Raw genomic sequence first — 21,235 nt, forward strand, 5'->3', positions numbered from 1 at the left:
GTAAATTCATAATCACTATAACTATTAGAGTCATACTCTCATAAATTCCAAACTAAGGGAAAAGGTCTCCTCTTCTACTTGATGCATCTTCCCTTTTCCCTTTCTACGACTGTACTACCTATCAACTGGACTAGTTTCTCTCTATAGACCCTCATCTTCTAGTTGGGGAGGACGTGTATATTCCACTTTTGTTCTATAATCATGTCATCCCTCATTTCCTCCATAGTCCCCACCATCACCACCTTGCCCACTACTACTAGGGGTTAGATCCGTCACCACCAGAATCGTTGTCGTCATTATCATCATCACCATCAGAGGGCATAGCGGATGAAGTTCCATATTTAGACCCAATATTCATTAGTTAATCATCGCTGCTAGATATTACTTCTTCTATCATTACCTGATTAATATCAATGTCAAAATCATCTCGTGCATGCTTGGCCATTTGTGGATAGGGACTTCCGTCTCATTCATCAAGATGGGATGGTCTAATCCACTAGAAAAGTGGATACCCATCCTTGTCACCCAATTCAACTAATATGTCAAGAAGGTCCAAGGGATCTTGTTCAGCTACTTTGTCCATTTCGACTTCCATGTCTCTTATTGAAGCTTCATGTTCTAATAACAAAAACAAGTTGCTGAAGTCTGGTGTAGGCTAGTCTATTTCTTTGCTTCATGAATGAGTGCAAATGTGCTCCAATTTCGTTTACAAGCTCATGAAGATACAGTTTGTGACAAGATGCACAATGCTTACTTCCTTAGGATTGGAGCACTTAATCCATATATCATCCACCAATCAGCTCTGCAAGACATTTTAAGAACATAAGTTAGTAAACTTTGTATTGTACATTTATATATAAATACTTACCATGTGTCATGGTTGCCCTAGATGCTTTAGCAATTGCTTTTCTGAAGCTTCTTTTTGCACATCTAAATAAAAAAAAAAATCTAAAAACAAAAAAAACTTGTTATTAAATAATTAAACATGGATTAAGACTTCTTTCATATAATTTTTATTTTGAAAATATAGCAAATTTGCAATTTGATCCAAGCCAAAGGAATGTGGCTCAAGGGTGTTAAAAACTTTATGCACTGTATCAAACAAATAAGAATTTTCCCCAACACCTTTGTATTGACATTTTGGATTTAAAAAATAAGTTGTCAATCAATTAAAGTAAAATATAAATATGTAATAAGTAATTTGATATACGAATTTCTTGAAATTTATAAATATTTTATATCTGCTGCATGATAAGGATGTTCAAGGGTTCTCTCCCACTGGTCATTGATTACTTTGAGAACCCATCTTGCACCTCTCGCACCTACTTCAATGGCCTCTTTCATCACCCTTATTGCTTCAAACTTGATATATAAGCTCATAAATGTTACAAACTTTTGCCACTCTATCCCAAAATTGATGGTTAAGAATTGTGCTTTCAATTTCTCTACCCAATTTAGTTTGACTAAGAGCATGCTCAGCCCTTTTTTTTTTTATCAATGGCAACATAGTTTGTAGCAAATCGTGTGGCCCCTGAACACATAATATCCCCTTGACAATGCTCCCTCATTTTAGCAAGCAACCATTCATGGTTATATATTAAATTAGTGATCTATCTCCCTTGCAAGATCACTGTGCTTATTGCCTCTATTTTTCCGATTTTCTCAAAAATGAGCTCAATACAATGGGCAACGCAAAGAGTCCAATAAAAGTTGAATTTTTTCATTAATTTTACACTCGCTTTCTTGTAGAAGCTGCCACTATTGATCACCACCTGGACAACATGTTGCTTTCCTACCTCTTGCACAACATGTTTTAATAGGGAATATATGTGTTCATGGTCTTTTGTTTTGTCAGAAGAATCTACTGACATTAGAAAAATTAAGCTCCCTTTTAAGTAAACCATGAATTTTATGATGGATAATTTTGTAGGGCCTATCCATCCATCATACATTACAGTGCAGCCATACATGGCCTACTTTTTCTTCATTTCTTTTATGTCACCTTCCACTTCTTTTACCTCTAAATTAAGGTATTTTTTTCTAATTTCATAAGGTATCGGTGGATCAACTCCAGTTCCAGCTGCTTGGCAATCCAACACCATGTTTTTAAAATGAGGTGATTTTGCTTTCTCAAGGGGAACATTATCATATATAAAAAAAAGTTTGAAATCAACTTATTCATTATATTTTACCTCCTTCGAATAAATTTTTCAAGTTTTTTTGTTTTGCTATGTATGACTTGTAATATTGACAAGGCTTCGAAATATATGACTCTATTTCTGGTTCTCTCACACTTTGAGATCGCCTCATCGGAGGTCACCTTCCACTACTACCACCAGCCCTAGAACTACATCCTCGTTGGCTACAAGCAAACCTACAAGATTGGTCTCTTTCTCATTCCGTATGTTTTGAAGCATAGAATGTTCGACGATATGTAGACCTCTCATAGGGAGAAATGTCATACGGGTATGCAATATCATCAGCGTCATCCTCTTCATCAATTTCCTGTGGTTGCATTAAGTCCCCACGCAATTCATTTTTTATTTCCTCCATTCTTTCTACTTTCTTTGCCTTAGTTGTTGTTTTTCTTTCTAAAACAATTTTCATTTCCTGTTTAACTTCTAGAGGTACTCTGTCGCAGAATTTTATATTATGTTGAGGGTCCTAATTTGCTAAGTGCATTTTTAATCTTCATTTGTATTCCGCAGTATTTCCAAATAAATCCATTCTTTACATTGGGCATCGGGTACTCATGTTCCCATGTTGGATCTTGTTTTCTCCCTTCAGACATTTTTGCAAATAAATTTACTTTCCTACAAGGTTACAATGAATCCATAATTAGGTGTTAAATTAGTCAACAATTTTAAAAGAAAATATTTTAAGATGTTTCATCAATATAAAATTAATAAATAAGACAAACATTAAAATATTAAATTAAATTTACAAAATTTAATGATAACTTTTAAAATTACTAATAAATTATGGGAATTAAATTATTCAAATAAATGAAATAATTTAAACTATAATAAGCTTTTAATTTATTTAATTACTAGACTATAATGACTAGGTGTTCAATTACTCTAAAATTTTAAAATAAAATTATTTAGATGTTACTCTACAATTTTAAAAGAAAATTATTTAGATGCTAAATCAAGATAAATTAATAACTAAGAGAAATATTAAATTATTAAATTAAAATTACAAAATTAATTATAATTTACAAAATTACTATTAAGTAATAAATTTTGGAAATTAAATTATTCAAAAAAATGAAATAATTTATACTATAATAAGCTAATAAATAGTAAATTACTTTAATTTTTATTCAGTTACTAAACTTAATATATACTATTTCCTAGCAATCTAGGATTAAGGGAGTAAATGGGAGAGGTTAATAGAGAATAGGGATTTAAGGAGGGGCAATCTCGTAAATATATTGGGGAGGAGGAAGATTTTAAGTAAATAAAAAAAAATAACTTAAACGTGGACTTGACTGCTTGGTCGTGTTCACAGCTCTGCAAGAGGGAGATTGCAGCAATGGGAGGAGGCATTGCTGCTGGCTGCGACATGAGAGATGGAGGTGGAGGGTGAAGCCGAAGACTAGAAGGAGAGGGTCGAAGGGTTGGAGCACTAGAGGGGAGTCGAAGGCTAGGGTTTTTCGGAGTTTGAAGGTGGAGGTAGGAGGCACCTGAAACCTGGAAGATGGAAGAAGATGCCCTTTTTCCAAGGACCTTGAGGCAATATCCTAATGCATGCTTTTATAGAAAAAATTTTCCTTTTGTTTGCATTATTGTGTAGACATTTTCATTGGTAGCCAATAGCGTATTCAGCCTCTTAATGAATTTGTGGAATAGTTGGCTTGCATCTCCAGAGCATCTCTGCAAGATCTCTTTTTTCTTGGTCATGACTCATCTAGTATATGAATTACTGAACAGAGATTTGACTCAAATCTCTCCAGTCTCCACTGTATATTCACGAGTTGTACAAAAAGGACCAACAAATCATGTGGAAAAAACAAAACAAAGGCCGAGAGATGCACTAAAATCCCCCACCTCCAATTTTCTTTTCTTTCTTTTTTCCCAAGATTTCCAAAAAATTGTGGGAGAACAACTGAAATTTTCAAAATTTTTGAAATTTCGTTCAAAATTTACTGAAATCTCGAAATTTCAGTCAAATTTCTGCAAAATTAAATTTGTATCTCAATTTCGTTTCGAGACCCCTCGAATTTCAAAATTTTGACATTTTAACTGAAATTTAAGTCCTTGCCTAGATTCAGGGACATAAGATCTACATGTGGATACAGAATATTAACAGGTTTTTAAAGTACGATACTTTTATTCTAACACTAAAGAAAAGACACTATAGCTGTTTTTAAGCATATCGTGAAGTTTTAGGGTGTTTTCCAAGACTCCATTAGTAACTGGGACATGAAACTTATAGGAAACTTATGGTTGAAACTTTTTACAGTCCTCAGTTCGCAGCTTGACATCTCCTTGAGCTACCACCCAAAGATTGACATCTAGATGGAAAGAATCAATGAACAAGGAGTCTTACACATTTCGTCTCCACAAGGGAGAAGAACTGGGTGCAAGTGTGGCTCAATTTTTGTATCAACGCTTAAAAGAGTTTAGCAACCAACAAAAGTCCTTTTAAGTTTGTTACAAGCTAGTGGCTGCTATTACCTTGCACAGTGGATGAACTATGCAGAGGAAAGAGTCTGAGAGCATACATTTTTCCATCAAATAATGGGAACAAAAAGTGGATATTACCAAGCCAATTTGAAGAAAGTTAACAAGCAGATGAAGCAGTGGGCAATTAAAGGAGAAGATTGTTGTGCTTCAATGCGGGAGTCTTGATACTTCTTAAACACCATCTAAATAGTGCAGGTAGCTATGAGGTTGAGATAGGAGACTAATTCATGAATATAAAGGACTAGTCCCATCTTGGCCAAAGTTGGGAAGGCCTCGGTCAATCTTTTGGCTTTGAAGAAGGTGTATCTTGCGTTTTATGTTAGCTGTCTCAAGCCATTCAACATTGGTAGTGAAGGTACAACTTGAAATTTGTCAAATAAAGCATCACTGAAGACCTCGCAACCTGATAAACTAGAAATTGAAGAGATCTTTGCAAACAAAGAGACTTCAAATAATCGAGGCAACTACAACATGAGTTCTTAGTGAAGTGGAAGGACCTTTGAGATGAGGAAGTCGAGATTTTAGTGAAAGACATGCATCCATTCGTGGATAAAGTTTAAGTACTCTTCGCTGAAGTGTACGAAGACGTTGACTGGGCAAGTGAGGGAGAAAGTCATGAGTCATGCTTGTTCAACAGGCCTTACTCTTTCTTGCCGCTTGTATTGTGGACATTGGGTGGGTAACCATCACATAAAACTACTATAGGGTTTATTATTTGGGTAAATGAATGCCTTGGAAAAAGGGAAGTGCATTTGGTTGGCAGTTATTAACACAAAATTCTTTATGGGCTAGATTTTTTAAAGCTAAAAATGTTAAAGGATGACATATTGCTCTTTGCAAGCCACATGGATCGGATTCTACTTTTTGGAGGAAAATTCTGCAGTGTATGCCTGAGTTGTTAAGTAAATCTAAGTGGAAGGTTAGAAAATGAGATGTAAAATTGTGGTATGATAAGTTTCTGGATTCGGGACCTTTGTTTTCAGAATTTCCAAATGGTGCACATTCACATATCAGATTAAAAGATTTGGTTATTAATAATGTGTTAGATGTGGAAAATTTGCAAAGGATTCTGGGTTTTAATAAAGCGGAAGAAGTGATGGAAAGAGTTGGGAAACTTAGAAACTCTTCGCACATCCTGCAATAGCTCCCAAAAAAGAATGGTTGCTTTAATACAAAGTCGGCATGGGATGCTATCAAGCTTAGAGCTCCAAAGTTTGATTGGGCAAAATGGGTTTGGAACAAATGGTTATCGAAAAAAATTGTTATCTGTATGTGGAAGACTGCTTTTGAGTGCTTAAGCGTTGATGAAAAGGTGAGAAGGGTGGGGGTATCACTTGATTCGACATGTGATTGTTGTGAGATGAGGCAATCAGAGGATGAGGAGCATGTTGTGAATAAAGGAGATCTTGCAGCTGATGTATGGAGGAAGGTTTCGGTGGAGGTAGGTATACCGTTCCTTAGGCACCAAAGTTGGAAAGAAACGAGTCCAAATATAATTTAATAAGGCTTTCAGATACTCTCAATTGGGAACATTGATGGGTTTGATTCCTTATTTAGTAGTTTGGAGGTTGTGAAAAAGGAGATATGTGACTAGAATGGAAGGGAAATTGGAGAGTAGTACAAATGTGTGGCTTTCCATTAAGAATTGGGTGGGGGTTTTGAGTAAGAACATGACAGTTATGGCTCATTTAAATGATGCTGATGTTCGGATTTTGCAAAATCTGGAGGTGCAGATTGTGAATAAAAAGAATAAAGCTATACAAGTTGTGAGATGGCTAAAACCGAGGCAAGGCAGGGGGAGGTTGAAACTAAATTTGGATGGGAACATCTTGGGGAACCCAAGGCCGGAGGGTGGTGGTGGCATCCTTAGAGACTGTACAGGTTCTTTTATTTTTCGTTTTTCAAAATATTTTGATTCTTGTTCTAATAATGGAGCTGAATTAAGAGCAGTGATGGAAGGAATAAAGTTTTGCAAACAATTGGGCCATACCAGTATTGACATTGAATCTGATTCGAATATTGTAGTAAATTGGATAAGATCCAATAAATGCTCTGTATGGTATTTGTGGGATTTTTGGGAGCAGCTTATTAGTGTATTGGAGGGAGTAGATTTTTCTATAAATCATTTCTATAGAGAAGGGAATAAAGTGGCAGATGCGTTGGCTCGACAAGGTGTGATGGGGAGGAATAGTTTGTTTATAAATAGTAGTCAACTTCCTAGGGTTATCAAAGGTTTATATAGATTGGATAAGATAGGTACGGCTTATATGAGGTATGTTTAGTTGGTTTCCTTTCGGTATTGGTATAGGTTTGTTTTCTTCTTTTGTCTGGTTTGATGTTTGGGGTGTTTTTTATTTGGTTATTATGTAAGCTCCAAGTGTCCTTTTGTTCCCACGGTATTCCTCCGTCATAAGTGAGAGTTATTAATAAAACAAATAAAGGAGGTGCCGCCCTCTTTTACCAAAAAAAAAAAAACCCCTTAGTCATATAGATGTTTCCTAGTGTTAGCATGAGATTATAATGAAAGCTCTTTAGTAGAGGGTGAGTGTTCATCAATATAACTAACTTTTGTAAATGTGTTTAGCCTACTTGCATCCCTTGCCAGAAATATTGCCAACGGAGTTGTAATGAGATGAATTGAGTTCCTTTACTTATTACCACTTGACTCTCATGTTTACTTTCATGCTTGCTTACTGCATTTGTGTAATTTGTATTAGTTGTGATGCATTCATATCATGAGTCTCGGTAATTTAAGCTGACTTGTTAAGCTTGTGTGCTGCAATTAAATTGTAGGGCCCATCAGTGGCTGATGGGTTTAAATATAGGTCACAACCGTTATGTAACACCGTTACGTAACGGTCTTTTGGGTTACCGATACCGTTACACACCGTGAAACCAGTGCGAAAAAAAATCACAGCTGTAACTGCCGTTACGGACCGCTACAGGACTGTTACACCACAAAATTTATTTTAGTTTTTACTTTTTCTTCTCACTTTTTCCCTCTTTCATAAATCAGTCTCAACATACCATGTGGCGAGAGGGGGAAAGATCATAATGAGGATGACAATGATACAAAATTTACTATTTCTTTAAATACTCACAAGGGATGCATTAATTAACAATTTAAAAATATTAACTTGTTATGAAAATATTTTTATTTTGATGATATTAGTAATGTGATATTTATGTTCTATATTTTTCAACTTCAATTTTCTTTCTTTTCCAGCTTTTTTATATTTGTATTATTCGTATGTCTTCTATGTCTAATAGCTTAATGGAATGTACAATGTATTTTTTTTTTATTAATTAATTTAGCACACATAACAATTTATCACAAATAAGAACAATGAGAAGTATAAATACACACACACGTAATTTTTCTATCAATGGTGGTTTAAAAAAAATGTAAACATGTTGCCCTTACCAAATAACTTAGTTGAACTAAAGGATCCAAAACACACTAAAACTCTTCCTAAGAAGGGCTAAAAGCTTAAAACACGCAAGTACGCTAATACGCACAAAGTTTTACATGCTTCAAAAAAATTCACTGTCGCTACACCCGCTTCCTGTTATGTAACATCCACTACTCCTGCTTTCCGTTACACCTGTTACCATTACGTTACGCTAGCCTCTACCGTGATTTAAAACCATGCATCAGCCCATCACACGGCATGAAGTGTTTTGCCCATGACAATAGGATCATACATATTTTTTTTCCTTCTTATCATTCCAGGTAGTGGCTCTACCTTGAAGGAGAAGAGCGTTGCCTAAGGCAAACTCTTGCTTGTTGCCCATCTTTTAAAAGAATTCAATCAAAGCTCCCATTGAGACGAGGCAAGCCCAAAATGTATTGCCTTGAGACAAGGTGTTGTAATATGTCGCTTATATATTGAGTGGAACACATGTACAAAGAAAACATGGTGAGAAAACAGAGAAGCTAGTTTGCAGAGGAAACCGTCGACGGTTTTGTAGAGTTGCATTGACGGAGTCAGGCTCAAGAGAAAACCGTCGACGGTTTGGCAGAGACCTTCGATAGCAAAATCTATGGTTTGGTCTCAAGAGTAAACTGTCGACGATATGTCTGAAACCGTCGATGGTTTTGCTCGGTTACTCAACGTTGTTTTTCAAATTTTGAATTGAGAAGTTGCACAGGTTGGGATTTCGGGGGGAAAACCTTCGGGGGATTGAAGAGGGTTAATATTTATATATACAATGTTGTATATTGTAACAATATTCTTTGACACAAGATAGTAAAATTATAGTCATTTGTTCCCATGGACGTAGGCATTGTCGAACCACGTAAATCGTTTGTGTTATTGTTTTATTACTTTCATATATTATGTGTGATTGTGTTTCTGTATTATTCATTGTTGGTTGTTGCATTGTATGAGCTGAACGGTTTGTTTGTTTTCGCTGCGCATTGATTTGCACAACAAATTGGTATAGAGCAATGGGTTACAATGGCTTCTAGGAATTCTTCTGCAAAGTTTGATGTTGTCAAGTTTGACAAATTGGGAAATTTCAGACTATGATAGAGGAGGGTTAAGGATATGTTAGTGTAGCAGGGTATGGTGAAGGCATTATATGAAAGTCAACTGAAAGGCATGAACGAACCAAGTTAGAAGGAGTCGGAAGCAAAGGTGGTGGCGGCTATCAGGCTTTGTCTGGTTGATGACGTGTTGTATCACATCATGGATGAGGAATCTCCGGCGATTGTTTGGCAGAAACTGAAAAGCCAATATATGTCCAAATCTTTGACGAACAAATTGTATCTTAAGCAGAAATTGTATTGGCCTAAGATGGTAGAGGGTTCGGATTTAAACCAACACATCAATGTATTCAATCGGATTATCAGTGATTTGATGTGGGTTAATGTGAAGTTTGAGGAGGAAGACAAGGCGTTCATGCTACTGAATGCCCTACATGCGTCTTATACGTATGAAAATCAGGTTACAACTCTACCTTGGGGAAAAGAAACCCTGAATTTGGAGGAGGTCAGAAACGCTCTGTTAGGCTTTCATCAAAGGAAGAAAGCCAGCGATGAGATTTCACAAGGTGAAGGGCTTGTGGTGAAAGGTAACCAAAAACGTGGGAGAAGCAAGTTTCGGAGTGAATCGAATAATAATAAATCTCAATTCCAACCCAGGAATAAGGACATACGATGTTTTAAGTGCGGGAAAAAGGGGCACATAAAATCGGAGTGTCCAAAGAGAAAGAAAGGGAATGCATAAAATCAAGAGGGTTCATCAAAATCAGCGAATGTAGTGGAAGGAGACTCAGAGAGCGGTGATGGTGATATACTTTCCGTTTCATCGGGTTCAGATCGCCTCACGGATTCTTGGATCCTAGATTCAACGTGCTCTTATCATATGACACCAAATAAAGATTGGTTCAGCACTTATAGATCAGTAAATTTTGGTTCTGTTCTAATGGTAAATGATGCTTCATGCAAAATTGTTGGAATAGAAAACATCAGAATTAAAATGTTTAATGGTGTTGTGAGAATATTATGTGATGTTAGGCATATACCGGATCTACAGAAGAATTTGATTTCAATTGGTACTTTAGATTGTAACGGGTTTAGTTACAAGTCTGAAAGTGGGGTAATGAAGGTGTGTAAAGACGTCTTAACAGTGATGAAGGGACAAAAATTAGCAGGAAATATCTATGCACTGCTAGGTACCCCAGTTGTAAGTGAAGTTGCAGCTGCAGAGTCCGAGTCAGATAATACTATCTTGTGGCATATGTGGTTAGGGCACACAGGTGAGCATGGGATGATGGAACTTCATAAGAGAAATCTTTTAAAGGGTGTCAAAATGTGCAGGCTAAATTTCTACAGGTATTATGTTCTTGAAAAACAGAATAGGGTGCAGTTCAAAACAGCCACTCACAAAATGGAGGGGATTCTCAACGATATTCATTCAGATGTTTGGAGGCCACTGCGGGTAGCATCACGGGGTGGACATATGTACTTTGTGAGTTTTATCGATGATTATTCACCAAAGGTTTGAGTGTACTTCATGCGGCACAAGTCAGAAACATTTGCCAAGTTTAAATTGTGGAAAGTTGAGGTGGAAAACCAGACCAAGAGGAAGATTAAATGTCTCAGATCAAAAAATGGAACTGAGTACGCTGGTTCAAGATTCATGGAATTGTGCCAGCAGCATGACATAAGGAGACATTTCACAGTATGCAAGGCACCACAACAGAATGGCGTGGCAGAAAGGATGAATCGAACTATAGCTGAAAGAGCTCGATGTCTCAGGTTAAATGCAGGACTTGCAAAGAACTTCTATGTAGAGGCAGTGAGTATGGCATCTTTCTTGATTAACCGATCACCAAGGGCATCACTAGATGGGAAAGTTACAAAGGTGCGGACAGGCAGTGCGGTAGACTACTCTGGCTTGAGAGTGTTTGGATGTCCAGCTTATGTGCACATTTCTAGTGAGGAAAGATCAAAGCTTGATGCAAATTTTAGACTGCATTTTTCTAGGGTATCAAAAAGGTGTGAAAGGGTTCAAGTTGTGAGATCCAAAGGCAAACAAGGTGATGATTAGTAGAGACGTGATTTTTGATGAAAAAGTCATGGTGCAATGTACTTAAGAGGAAGAAGAAGATATACAGGTGCCAAAAAATTTGCAACAGCAATGAGCATGTGGTGCAGGTGGAGTTAGAGACTCAGGGCAGAGATGACATTATTTAGAATGTAAGGAGTTCTAACTCGTGAGACCAGCAGGATCACAGCATAGCTCCCAGACGCACTACAAGGCCACCGCCCAGGTATGATTTTGATAATCTAGTGTCTTTTGCACTTATCACTAGTAGCAAGGATCCTGCTACTTTTCAAGAGGCGATGCACAGCCAATAGAAAAGTAGATGGATGAGTGTTATGGTGAAAGAGATGGAGTCTTTTCATAAGAACCAGACGAGGGAGTCGATGGAGCTTCCAGAAGGGAAGAGAACAATAGGATGCAAAAGGGTGTATAGAAAAAAAGAAGCGATATCAGAAAAAGAAGAAGAGAAGTTTAAGGCTTGGTTAGTAGCAAAGGATTACTCACAAAAAAAAGGAAGTGATTATGATGAGATCATCTCCCCTGTGGTCAGACACACTTCCATCAGGATAGTGTTGGGATTGGTGGCGCATTTCGATATGCATTTAGAGCAGATGTTAAGACAGCGCTTCTCCACGGTGATTTGGAGGAGCTGATTTACATAATACAACCAGAAGGGTTTAGTCAACCTGGATAGGAGCACTTGGTTTGTAAACTAAGGAAGTCACTTTACGGGCTGAAACAGTCTCCGAGGCAGTAGTACAAACATTTTGACTCCTACATAATTCGGATTGGCTAGAAGAGGTGTGAGTATAATTGTTGTGTGTATGTAAAGAGTCTTGATGATGATTCACTTATTTTTATGTTACTTTATGTTGATGACATGTTAATTGCTGTGAAAAGTATAATGAGGTTAATCAATTGAAAACTCTGTTGAGCAAAGAGTTTGACATGAAGGATTTGGGTGTGGCTAAGAAGATTCTTAGGATGGAGATTCGCAGGGACAGAGATGCAGGGAGATTGTGTTTATCTCAGGGTAGCTATGTTAAGAGGGTGTTGGAGAGGTTTAACATGGGTAATGCAAAACCGATGTATACACTGATGTAGGATAGTTCTAAGTAGCCCTAGTCCTATGGTTGACCCTTTTTGTAGCACACACAATATCACAATCTATGAGAAGAATTGAATTAACTAAGCATGAACATCACAAACATATTTTAAGGATCGCAAGTTGTTGAAATTTTGAAAACGTATATGATTTCGTTCAAAGCCCTTAGTTGATCATTTCATTCAAGTAATCAAGTTCACTTTAAAATCACAAGTCCTAGCGTATAGATCAAATATCCCTAAGCATGGTACTAGCAAGCATGTTCATGTTGAAAATCTAGGAGGATTCAAAGAGAATGAACAAGGTTTTCAATCAAGGCTTCGAGTAGAGTTTCCAGGATTACAAGGTACTTTTAGGGACTGCTTGAGATGGTCACAAACAAAGAATTGAAATAAGCTTACCAAAAGGTTTAGAATGTCAAACACCAAGACACACGAGTACTTGATTGCACCACAAACAAGCTTGTTGATCCTTAGGAATCTTGAAACAAGAATGAAGTTTGAGGTGGTTGTGGCTGTGAGCTATGAAAGAGGTGTGGGTGTGTAATGTTGATGATGACATTGATGTTGTCGTGGTCTCTCACCCCCCCCCCCCCTTCTCCCCCAATCTTTAGGGAGACGGAACGTAGCCTAACACTACTCACTCACAATGAGAGTAACAAGATTCACAAGTTCAAGCAAAAGCTTCTTTTTTAATTGATAATGCAAGATGCCTTTTACAATACAAGTGATGGCATATTTATAGTCTTACATGCACATGACTTGCACATGGCTTCTTAAAAGATTAAAGAAAATACAAAAGTAAAATAAAACATTTAAAACATAGGTAATGAGGTTCCTAGGAAATAGTTTGTCAAAGGAAATAGGTGCCTAGGAACTAATAATTATGATAGCGGAGTCTTGTAACTTAAAATGAAATAAATGCTTCTTGAAACCCCAAGACTCTTTGACTTGCAAGTTGTCACCCTCTTTCCAAGCTAGCTTCTAAGAGAAGCTTCAATTGTTGCAAATAAAGTTCACATCAATGGTGGACTTCGGGTGGTCGTCCACGTGTCATAATATCTACGAAAGATACTCAACCGAAAAAGAATTCTCCTCCGGAGAATTATGTCAAAAATACTCTGGTATACAGCTCTAGGTTGAGACGAAGGACATCATCTTAAAGAATCCAACTGCTTTCAAATAGCGGCTTCCCTTTCCATTTGACCAGAATTTTGTGGTACGTTCCAACTCGTGTGTTTGTTGTTTTAACATCCAGAATGTCTTCAATTTGCTCAAGTTTCTTTGGTGGGACTAATGGTGGTAGCAAAGGTAAATTTGGCTTTTCTGGTGCAATTGGAGTTATGAATGGAGTAGGTTCATCTGCAGAGTTAGTAGGGCTAGGTTCTGCAAAAGAATTAGCTTCCCGAAAAGGCATAAGATTTTCAACATTAATTACATTGCTTATACCAAAATCATCAGGATTATCTAACATGTAAGCATTAGAACTTATTTTCATGAGAACTTTGACTGGTCCCATCTCTTTGGCATGAAACTTTCTTACCTTTCCTAAAGGAATCCCTTCAAGGCGAATTCGAACCATAACCATATCACCTTTTGAAAATTCCTGCAACCTACTATGTACATCAACAATATATTTATAATGCTCATTGCTTAAATTAATTTTCATTCTTATCTGAGAATGTAAATCATCTATGTGTTTTGCAAATGCATTAGTCTTCTCACTCTAGACTCAGGTGGTAATGGAATGAGATCTACAGGCTTCCTAGGATTATATCCTGTAACAACCTGAAATGGGCTAAGTCATATGGTCCTATTCACTGAACTATTGAATGCAAACTCGGTCATAGGAAGGCATAAATCCCAAGCTATGATGTTCTCACCTACCAAACTTCTCAATATGTCCCCAAGACTCCTGTTTACCACTTCAATCTACCCATCAGTCTGTGGGTGATATGCTCTAGAAAATTTGAGCTCAGTACCAAGTAATGCCCATAAGGTTTTCCAGAAGTGGCTCACAAACTTTACATCCCTATCATAAACAATGGTTTTGAGAAGACCATGAAGTCTCACTACTTCCCTAAAAAATATAGTGGCAATCCTGTAGGCATCATGTGTTTTATTGCATGGAATAAAATGTGATATTTTCAAAAATCTATCCACAACAACAAACATTGAATCATTTCCCCTGGTAGTCTTAGGGATACCTAACACAAAGTCCATACTGATATCCTGCCATGGAATGTGTGGCACGGGTAAAGGGGTATACAACCCTAAGTTCTGTTTCCTACCCTTCGCTGTCTGACAAGTACGACATTGTGAAACAATCCTAGCAACATCTCTCTTCAGACTAGGCCAGTAGAACCTAACCTAAATCACAGCTATGGCCTTATCTCTATCGAAGTGACCCGCAACACCTCCAGCATGTAATTCCCAAATTAGCTAGTAACGTAGAGATGTGGATGGGATACACAGTCTAGCCCCTCTAAAAATAAACCAATCATGAATCATAAAGTCTGGGTAAGATCTAGGAACTTCATGCAGCAAATTAGAAAAGATATCACAGAAGTTTTTACACTGAGAGTACTGTTGCTGGAAGCTATTGAAGCCAACAACTTTCACCTAAAGAGTTTGTATGGTGGCTACAACTCAGCTCAAAGCATTAGCAGCCTTGTTCTCAACACCAGCTCGGTGTTAGAGTACAAAGGTGTACTGCAATAGGTAGTCAATCCATTTCATATGTCTATGCCCTAACTTCTTCCGAATATGTAAATACCTAAGGGCCTAGTGGTCCGAGTACAAGACAAACTCCTGAGGAAGGAGGTAGTGTCTCCAGTGTCGTAGTGACTGTACTACAGCATAAAATTTCCCGCCATAGGTGGAATACCATTGTTTTGCCTCATTCAACTTCACACTAAAGAAGGCTATGGGGTGTCCCTCCTGACTAAGTACTCCTCCAATGCTTACACCTGAGGCGTCACATGCAACCTCAAATAATTTCTGGAAATCTGGGAGGTGTAGCAATGGTGCCTTAGTCATCAAATCTTTTATATCCAAAAAGGCTTTTGTTGCAGATTTCAACATGGCTTCTTAAAAGATTAAAGAAAATACAAAAGTAAAATAAAACATTTAAAACATAGGTAATGAGGTTCCTAGAAAATCGTTTGTCATAGGAAATAGGTGCCTCGAAACTAGAATAATTATGATAGTGGAGTCTAGGAACTTAAAATGAAATAAATGCTTCTTGAAAACCCAAGACACTTTGACTTGCAAGCTGTCATCCTCTTTCCAAGCTAGCTTCTAAGAGAAGCTTAAATTGTTGCAAATAAAGTTCACATCAATGGTGGACTTTGGGTGGTCGTCCACGTGCGACAATATCCACAAAAGATACTTGAGGTGCATGTTGATCCTCATCATACACCGTTGGGAAATCATTTTAGATTGCCCACAGCTCAGTGCCCAAATATGGATAATGATGTTCGTGACATGTCAAAGGTCTCATATGCTAGTGCAATGGGGTGTTTAATGTATGTTATGGTATGTACAAGACATGATCTGGCACAAGCTGTCAGTGTGGTGAGCAAGTTTCTTTCAAATCCGGGTCGACAACACTGGGATGCAGTCAAGTGAATGAAAGAAGAAAACATTGGAAAAAATATTTCTTTCATAATTTTGTTCTTACGTACAATCCAATATATAATACAATAACCTATTCTAATCAAGGAAATAATTTCCTATTAAATGAAATCAAATCCCCCATAATTACTCACTAATTACTCACTTTCCTAATTTGTTTTTTATTTACAAAGATATTCTAGGTTGACATTTTAACACTCCCCCTCAAGTTGGATCATAAATATTAATCATCTCCAACTTGTTAATAAGATCATCAAAACTCTGTCGTCCCAAGCCTTTAGTGAGAATATCTGCAGTTTGTTCCTTGGTTGGTACATAAGTCATACATATAATACCTTCTTCAATTTTTTCTTTGATGAAGTGTCTGTCTACCTCCACATGTTTAGTCCTGTCATGTTGGATTGGATTAAGAGAGATGCTAATAGCTGTCTTATTGTCACTATAGAGTTTGATAGGAAGGTTCACCGGTACCCGTAATTCCTCCAATAATTTTCGTAACCACAATCCTTCACAAATCCCTTGAGCGATTGCCCTGAATTCAGCTTCAGCACTACTACGAGCCACCACATTCTGTTTTTTGCTTCTCCAAGTCACGAGAATTCCCCAGACGAATGTACAATATCCTATGGTGGACCTTCTATCTTCCACTGATCCTGCCCAATCTGCATCTGTAAAGATCTCTATTTCCTTGCTCTCACATTTCTTGAAGAAAAGTCCTCTTCCTAGGGATCCCTTGAGGTATCTAAGGATCTTGTATACGGCATCGAAGTGAACTTCCTTTGGTGAGTGCATGTGTTGACTTACTACACTAACTGCAAATGCAATATCTGGTCTAGTATGTGATAGGTAGATCAGTTTGCCAACCAATCTCTGATACCTCTCCTTTTCTACTGGTTTTCCACAATCTTCAACCCTCTTTACTGCTTCTATCGGGGTTTCACTGGGTTTGCACCCTAACATGCCAGTTTCAATTAGGAGGTCAGTAACATACTTTCGCTGAGAAACACTAATCCCCTTTTTTGTTCTTGCCACTTCCATGCCCAAGAAATACCGCATCTGTCTCAAGTTTTTAACTTCAAATTCAGTAGCCAGAACCTTCTTCAATCTCTCCATTTCTACAATATCATCACCAGTAAGAATTATATCATCAACATACACTATTAGAATTGTTTTCTTACCTCCTTCAGACTGTTGGAAGAATAGTGTATGGTCTGATTGCCCTTGTCGATACCCTTGATTCTTTAGTACCTTTGCGAATCTGTCGAACCACGCTCTTGGAGATTGTTTGAGGCCATATAACAATTTCTTTAGTTTACACACTTTGTCTTCTTCACCTGTTCTACTGAATCCTGGTGGTATAGTCATGTAAACTTCCTCTTCTAATTCTCCATTTAAGAAAGCATTTTTGATATCAAGCTATTGTAGTGGCCAATCTAAATTGGCTGCCAAGGACAAGAGAACCCGAACTGTATTTAAGTTTGCCACTGGTGCAAATGTCTCAGTATAGTCAATGTCGTAGGTCTGTGTAAAGCCTTTTGCAACAAGTCTGGCTTTATATCTTTCAACTGTTCCATCAGATTTACATTTCACTGTGAAAACCCATTTACAACCTACTAGCTTCTTCCCTTTCGGTAGATCTGTCAACTTCCAAGTTCCATTTTTTTCTAGGGCTCGCATTTCTTCCAAGACTGCCTCTCTCCATTCTGGTATTTCTAGAGCTTCCTGAATGTTTTTTGGTACTTTCGTCCTGTCCAGATTAGAGACAAATGCACGATATCCTGTAGACAAGCTTTTATAAGACATGTATTTCGACCAAGGATATTGAGTACATGACCTGATTTGTTCTCTGATTGCAATAGGCAGATTGATATCATCAGGTGCAGAATTGTCAGAAGAAAACTCAATTACCAGATCATGATTATTCGCAGCCATCACCGGGTCCAACGCTATTGGTGCTTCAGATATGAGGTTCTCCTTCTCCTTTGTTTTCGGCTTTCTTGAGTAAACCAGTATGTCTGCGTTGTTTTGTTCTCCTGCATCTCCCCCTGAAGGTAAGTGTTCAGTTGTGTTTGGCAGATCAGGAAGTACTGTAATGGAAGACTCAATAGACGGGTCAGGGAATGAAGTAACTGGAGTAACCGCAGATTCAATAGTAAAAGGATCAAAGAACTGATCCTCACTCCTCCATTTCTCCCCCTAAAGAGAGGGCTTTGAGAAATAAGGAGTGGTTTCAAAAAAGGTGACATCAAGCCTAATGAACAGTCGTTTTGAGACCGGGTCATAGCATTTGTAGCCTTTTTGGATAGGTGAATAACCAATGAAAACACATTTAATGGCATGAGGATCCAATTTATCGCGGTGGTGTGCATGGACATGAACAAACACAGTACAACCAAAAATTTTCAGTGGGAGACTGGAAGGGAGTCAAGAGTTAGGAAAGTTTTCCTGAAATTTCTGTAGAGGAGTGACAAATAAGAGTACTCGACTTGGCATTCGATTAATGAGATGTGTGGCTATTAAGATGGCATCGCCCCAAAAAAAATGTTTCATGTGAGTAGTAAACATTAAAGCCCGGGTGACTTCAAGTATATGTCTATTTTTTCGTTCAGCAACCCCATTTTGTTGAGGGGTATCCACACAAGAACTTTGATGAACAATCCCATGATCTTGAAGATAAGTTCCCAGGATGGTATTGAAATATTCCGTACCATTATCAGTACGTAGGATCTGAATATGAGTCTGGAACTGTATATGAATCATGGTATGAAAATTGATAAAAATGGAACGAACTTCAGTTTTGTCTTTCAGTAAGTAGACCCAACAAAGACGAGTATGGTCATCGATAAAGGTCACAAACCATTTTGTATTGGTGCGATTTAGGGAACGTGAGGGACCCCATACATCACTGTGAAACATAGCAAATGGGCGAGATGGTTTGTATATGGATGATGGAAACGAAGTACGACGATGTTTAGCAAGCTCACATACTTCACATTGAAACTCAGAAACCATTTTATTTTAACAAAGAGAAGGAAACAAACGTTTTAAATATTGAAAATTGGGATGACCCATCCGTGAATGCCATAACAAAAGTTCACTATTTTTAGAAGTAGATGCAGAATCACAAATTGCAGTATTACATAATTCACTCAAACTTGCCTCCTCAAAGTAGTAGAGTCCCTCATACGCTTTAGCAGTGCCCAATCGTCTTCCCCGATGATAGGTCCTGAAAAACACAATGGGAGGAAACAAATTTAGCGGAACAATTTGAGTCTTTTGTTAACTGACTGATAGATAACAGTTTGCAGGATAACTTGGGGGCATGTAAGACTGATTGTAAAGTTAAGGAATCAGATATGCGAATACTTCCTTTTCCAGCAACTGGTGAGAGAGATCCATCTGCAATTTTTACCTTCAAATTCCCGGCATATGGGGAGTAGGATGAAAAATACTAATATGACCCAGTCATATGATCGGACGCACCCGAATCAATTATCCAAGGGCATTTGTAACAAGATGTGGTTTTTAAAGCTATTAGATGATTACCTCGATGAGCCAGAGAACCAGAGGAAGACTGACCCGATGTTTGCATTGATGAAAACATCTTATATAACTGATCCAACTGTTTAGAACTGAATACACTGCCGGATGGGGTATCATTGTTCTCTCCTTGTGATCTTTCATTTGACCCGCCAGTGTTGGCCTAGTACCCACGATTTTTGTGGTATTGTCTCGGTTTCCAGTCTGCCGGTTTTCCATGAATCTCCCAGCAGGTATTTTTTGAATGACCAGTTTTTCGACAATGTTCACACCACATTTTACCTCTTTGTGGCCGTTGACTATGTCCTCCTGGGCCTTTTAATGTAAGGGCTGAAGCGTCCAGCCCGGTGTGCGGCAAATCTAATTTTTGGGCAGATCCACGTGCAGCCGGGTCCAGCCCAGCAGAATCATTTTGGGGTCGCAACATTACCCGTCTCCTATTCTCCTCACGCCTGACCTCTGCGAAAACTTCTCGAGTTGAAGGGAGAGGGCGCCGGCCAAGGATCCGTCCCCTCACGTCGTCGAGCTCTCGATTCAAGCCGGCAAGAAACTCGAAGACCCTCTCGTTTTCGAGCCTCCTTCGGTATCGCGTGCTATCGCCGGAGCACTCCCACTCTTCGTCGATGCTCAAATCGAGCTCCTGCCAGAGATGACTCATCTCCATGAAATACTCGGTAACCCCTCCCCTCTCTCGCCTTGCCTCATCTGCCACAATCGGGTCTTGATGTCAAAGATTTGAGAGTAACTTTCGCCATTGGAGTACGTCTCACGTACGGCTTCCCAAACCTCCTTCTTCGTCGGCAAAAACAAATAAATTTTTCCGATTGATGGTTGCATTGAATTGACAAGCCAAGCCGTGACCATGAAATTTTCGGACCTCCATCTTTGCAAGGCGACGGCATCGGATGGATCTGGTTTCCTTCGCTCACCGGTAAGGTAACCAAGCTTTCCTTTTCCCTCAATTACTAGTTTAATGGACTGAGCCCATTCACGGAAATTTTTTCCGTTTAATTTTTCCAGTGAGAATGGAAAAACTGTGTTATCATTCGTACTCCCACCGGACGTAACCTCTGAATCACCAGTGATGTTTGCAGAGGAGATAGAGTCTTTGCTGTCAGCCATTGTTTTAGCTAGGTTTAAGAAACCCTAGCTCTGATACCATGAAAGAAGAAAAGATTGGAAAAAATATTTCTTTCATAATTTTGTTCTTACGTACAATCCAATATATAATACAATAACCTATTCTAATCAAGGAAATAATTTCCTATTAAATGAAATCAAATCCCCCATAATTACTCACTAATTACTCACTTTCCTAATTTGTTTTTTATTTACAAAGATATTCTAGGCTGACATTTTAACAGAATTTTCATATACTTGAGGGGTATTACAGACTATGGCATCATGTTCCTCAAGCAACAGAGTGATCTGTTAGTTGTGGGATATGCAGATGCAGACTATGCAAGGAACTTGGATGATAGGAGGTCTACAACAGGGTATGTGTTCACCCTTTTGGGATGACCTATTTGTTGGAGGTCCATGCTACAATCTCTAATTGCATTATCTACAACTGAGTCGGAGTATATGGCAGTGGCCCAAGCTACCAAGGAAGCATTGTGGCTTACAGGATTGGTGAAAGAGTTGGATATTCAGCAAGGTGGAGTTTAGATGCATTGTGATAGAGTGCCATTTATTTGGCGAAGAACCAGG

The 21,235-nt window shown here is 38.1% G+C and overlaps 1 protein-coding gene across 7 annotated transcripts in view; it reads right to left on the minus strand.

The window, feature by feature from the left end:
* The window catches only part of LOC131149236 (uncharacterized), a 68,053-nt gene that overhangs the window by 9,944 nt on the left and 36,874 nt on the right, over positions 1–21,235 (minus strand). For 2 of the 7 annotated variants that reach the window (XM_058099506.1, XM_058099507.1), the window contains one exon: positions 869–948. The exons of 4 other annotated variants lie outside the window; for them this stretch is intronic. In XM_058099506.1, the coding sequence (XP_057955489.1) occupies positions 869–871 (3 nt within the window). In that variant the 5' untranslated portion in view covers positions 872–948. Of the gene's footprint in view, positions 1–400; positions 461–868; positions 949–21,235 lie in introns of those variants that run through there. One more of the 7 variants, XM_058099505.1, reaches the window with a different exon arrangement.

Source organism: Malania oleifera, chromosome 2 (assembly GCF_029873635.1).
Source record: "Malania oleifera isolate guangnan ecotype guangnan chromosome 2, ASM2987363v1, whole genome shotgun sequence".
NCBI classification, from domain to species: Eukaryota; Viridiplantae; Streptophyta; class Magnoliopsida; order Santalales; family Ximeniaceae; genus Malania; species Malania oleifera.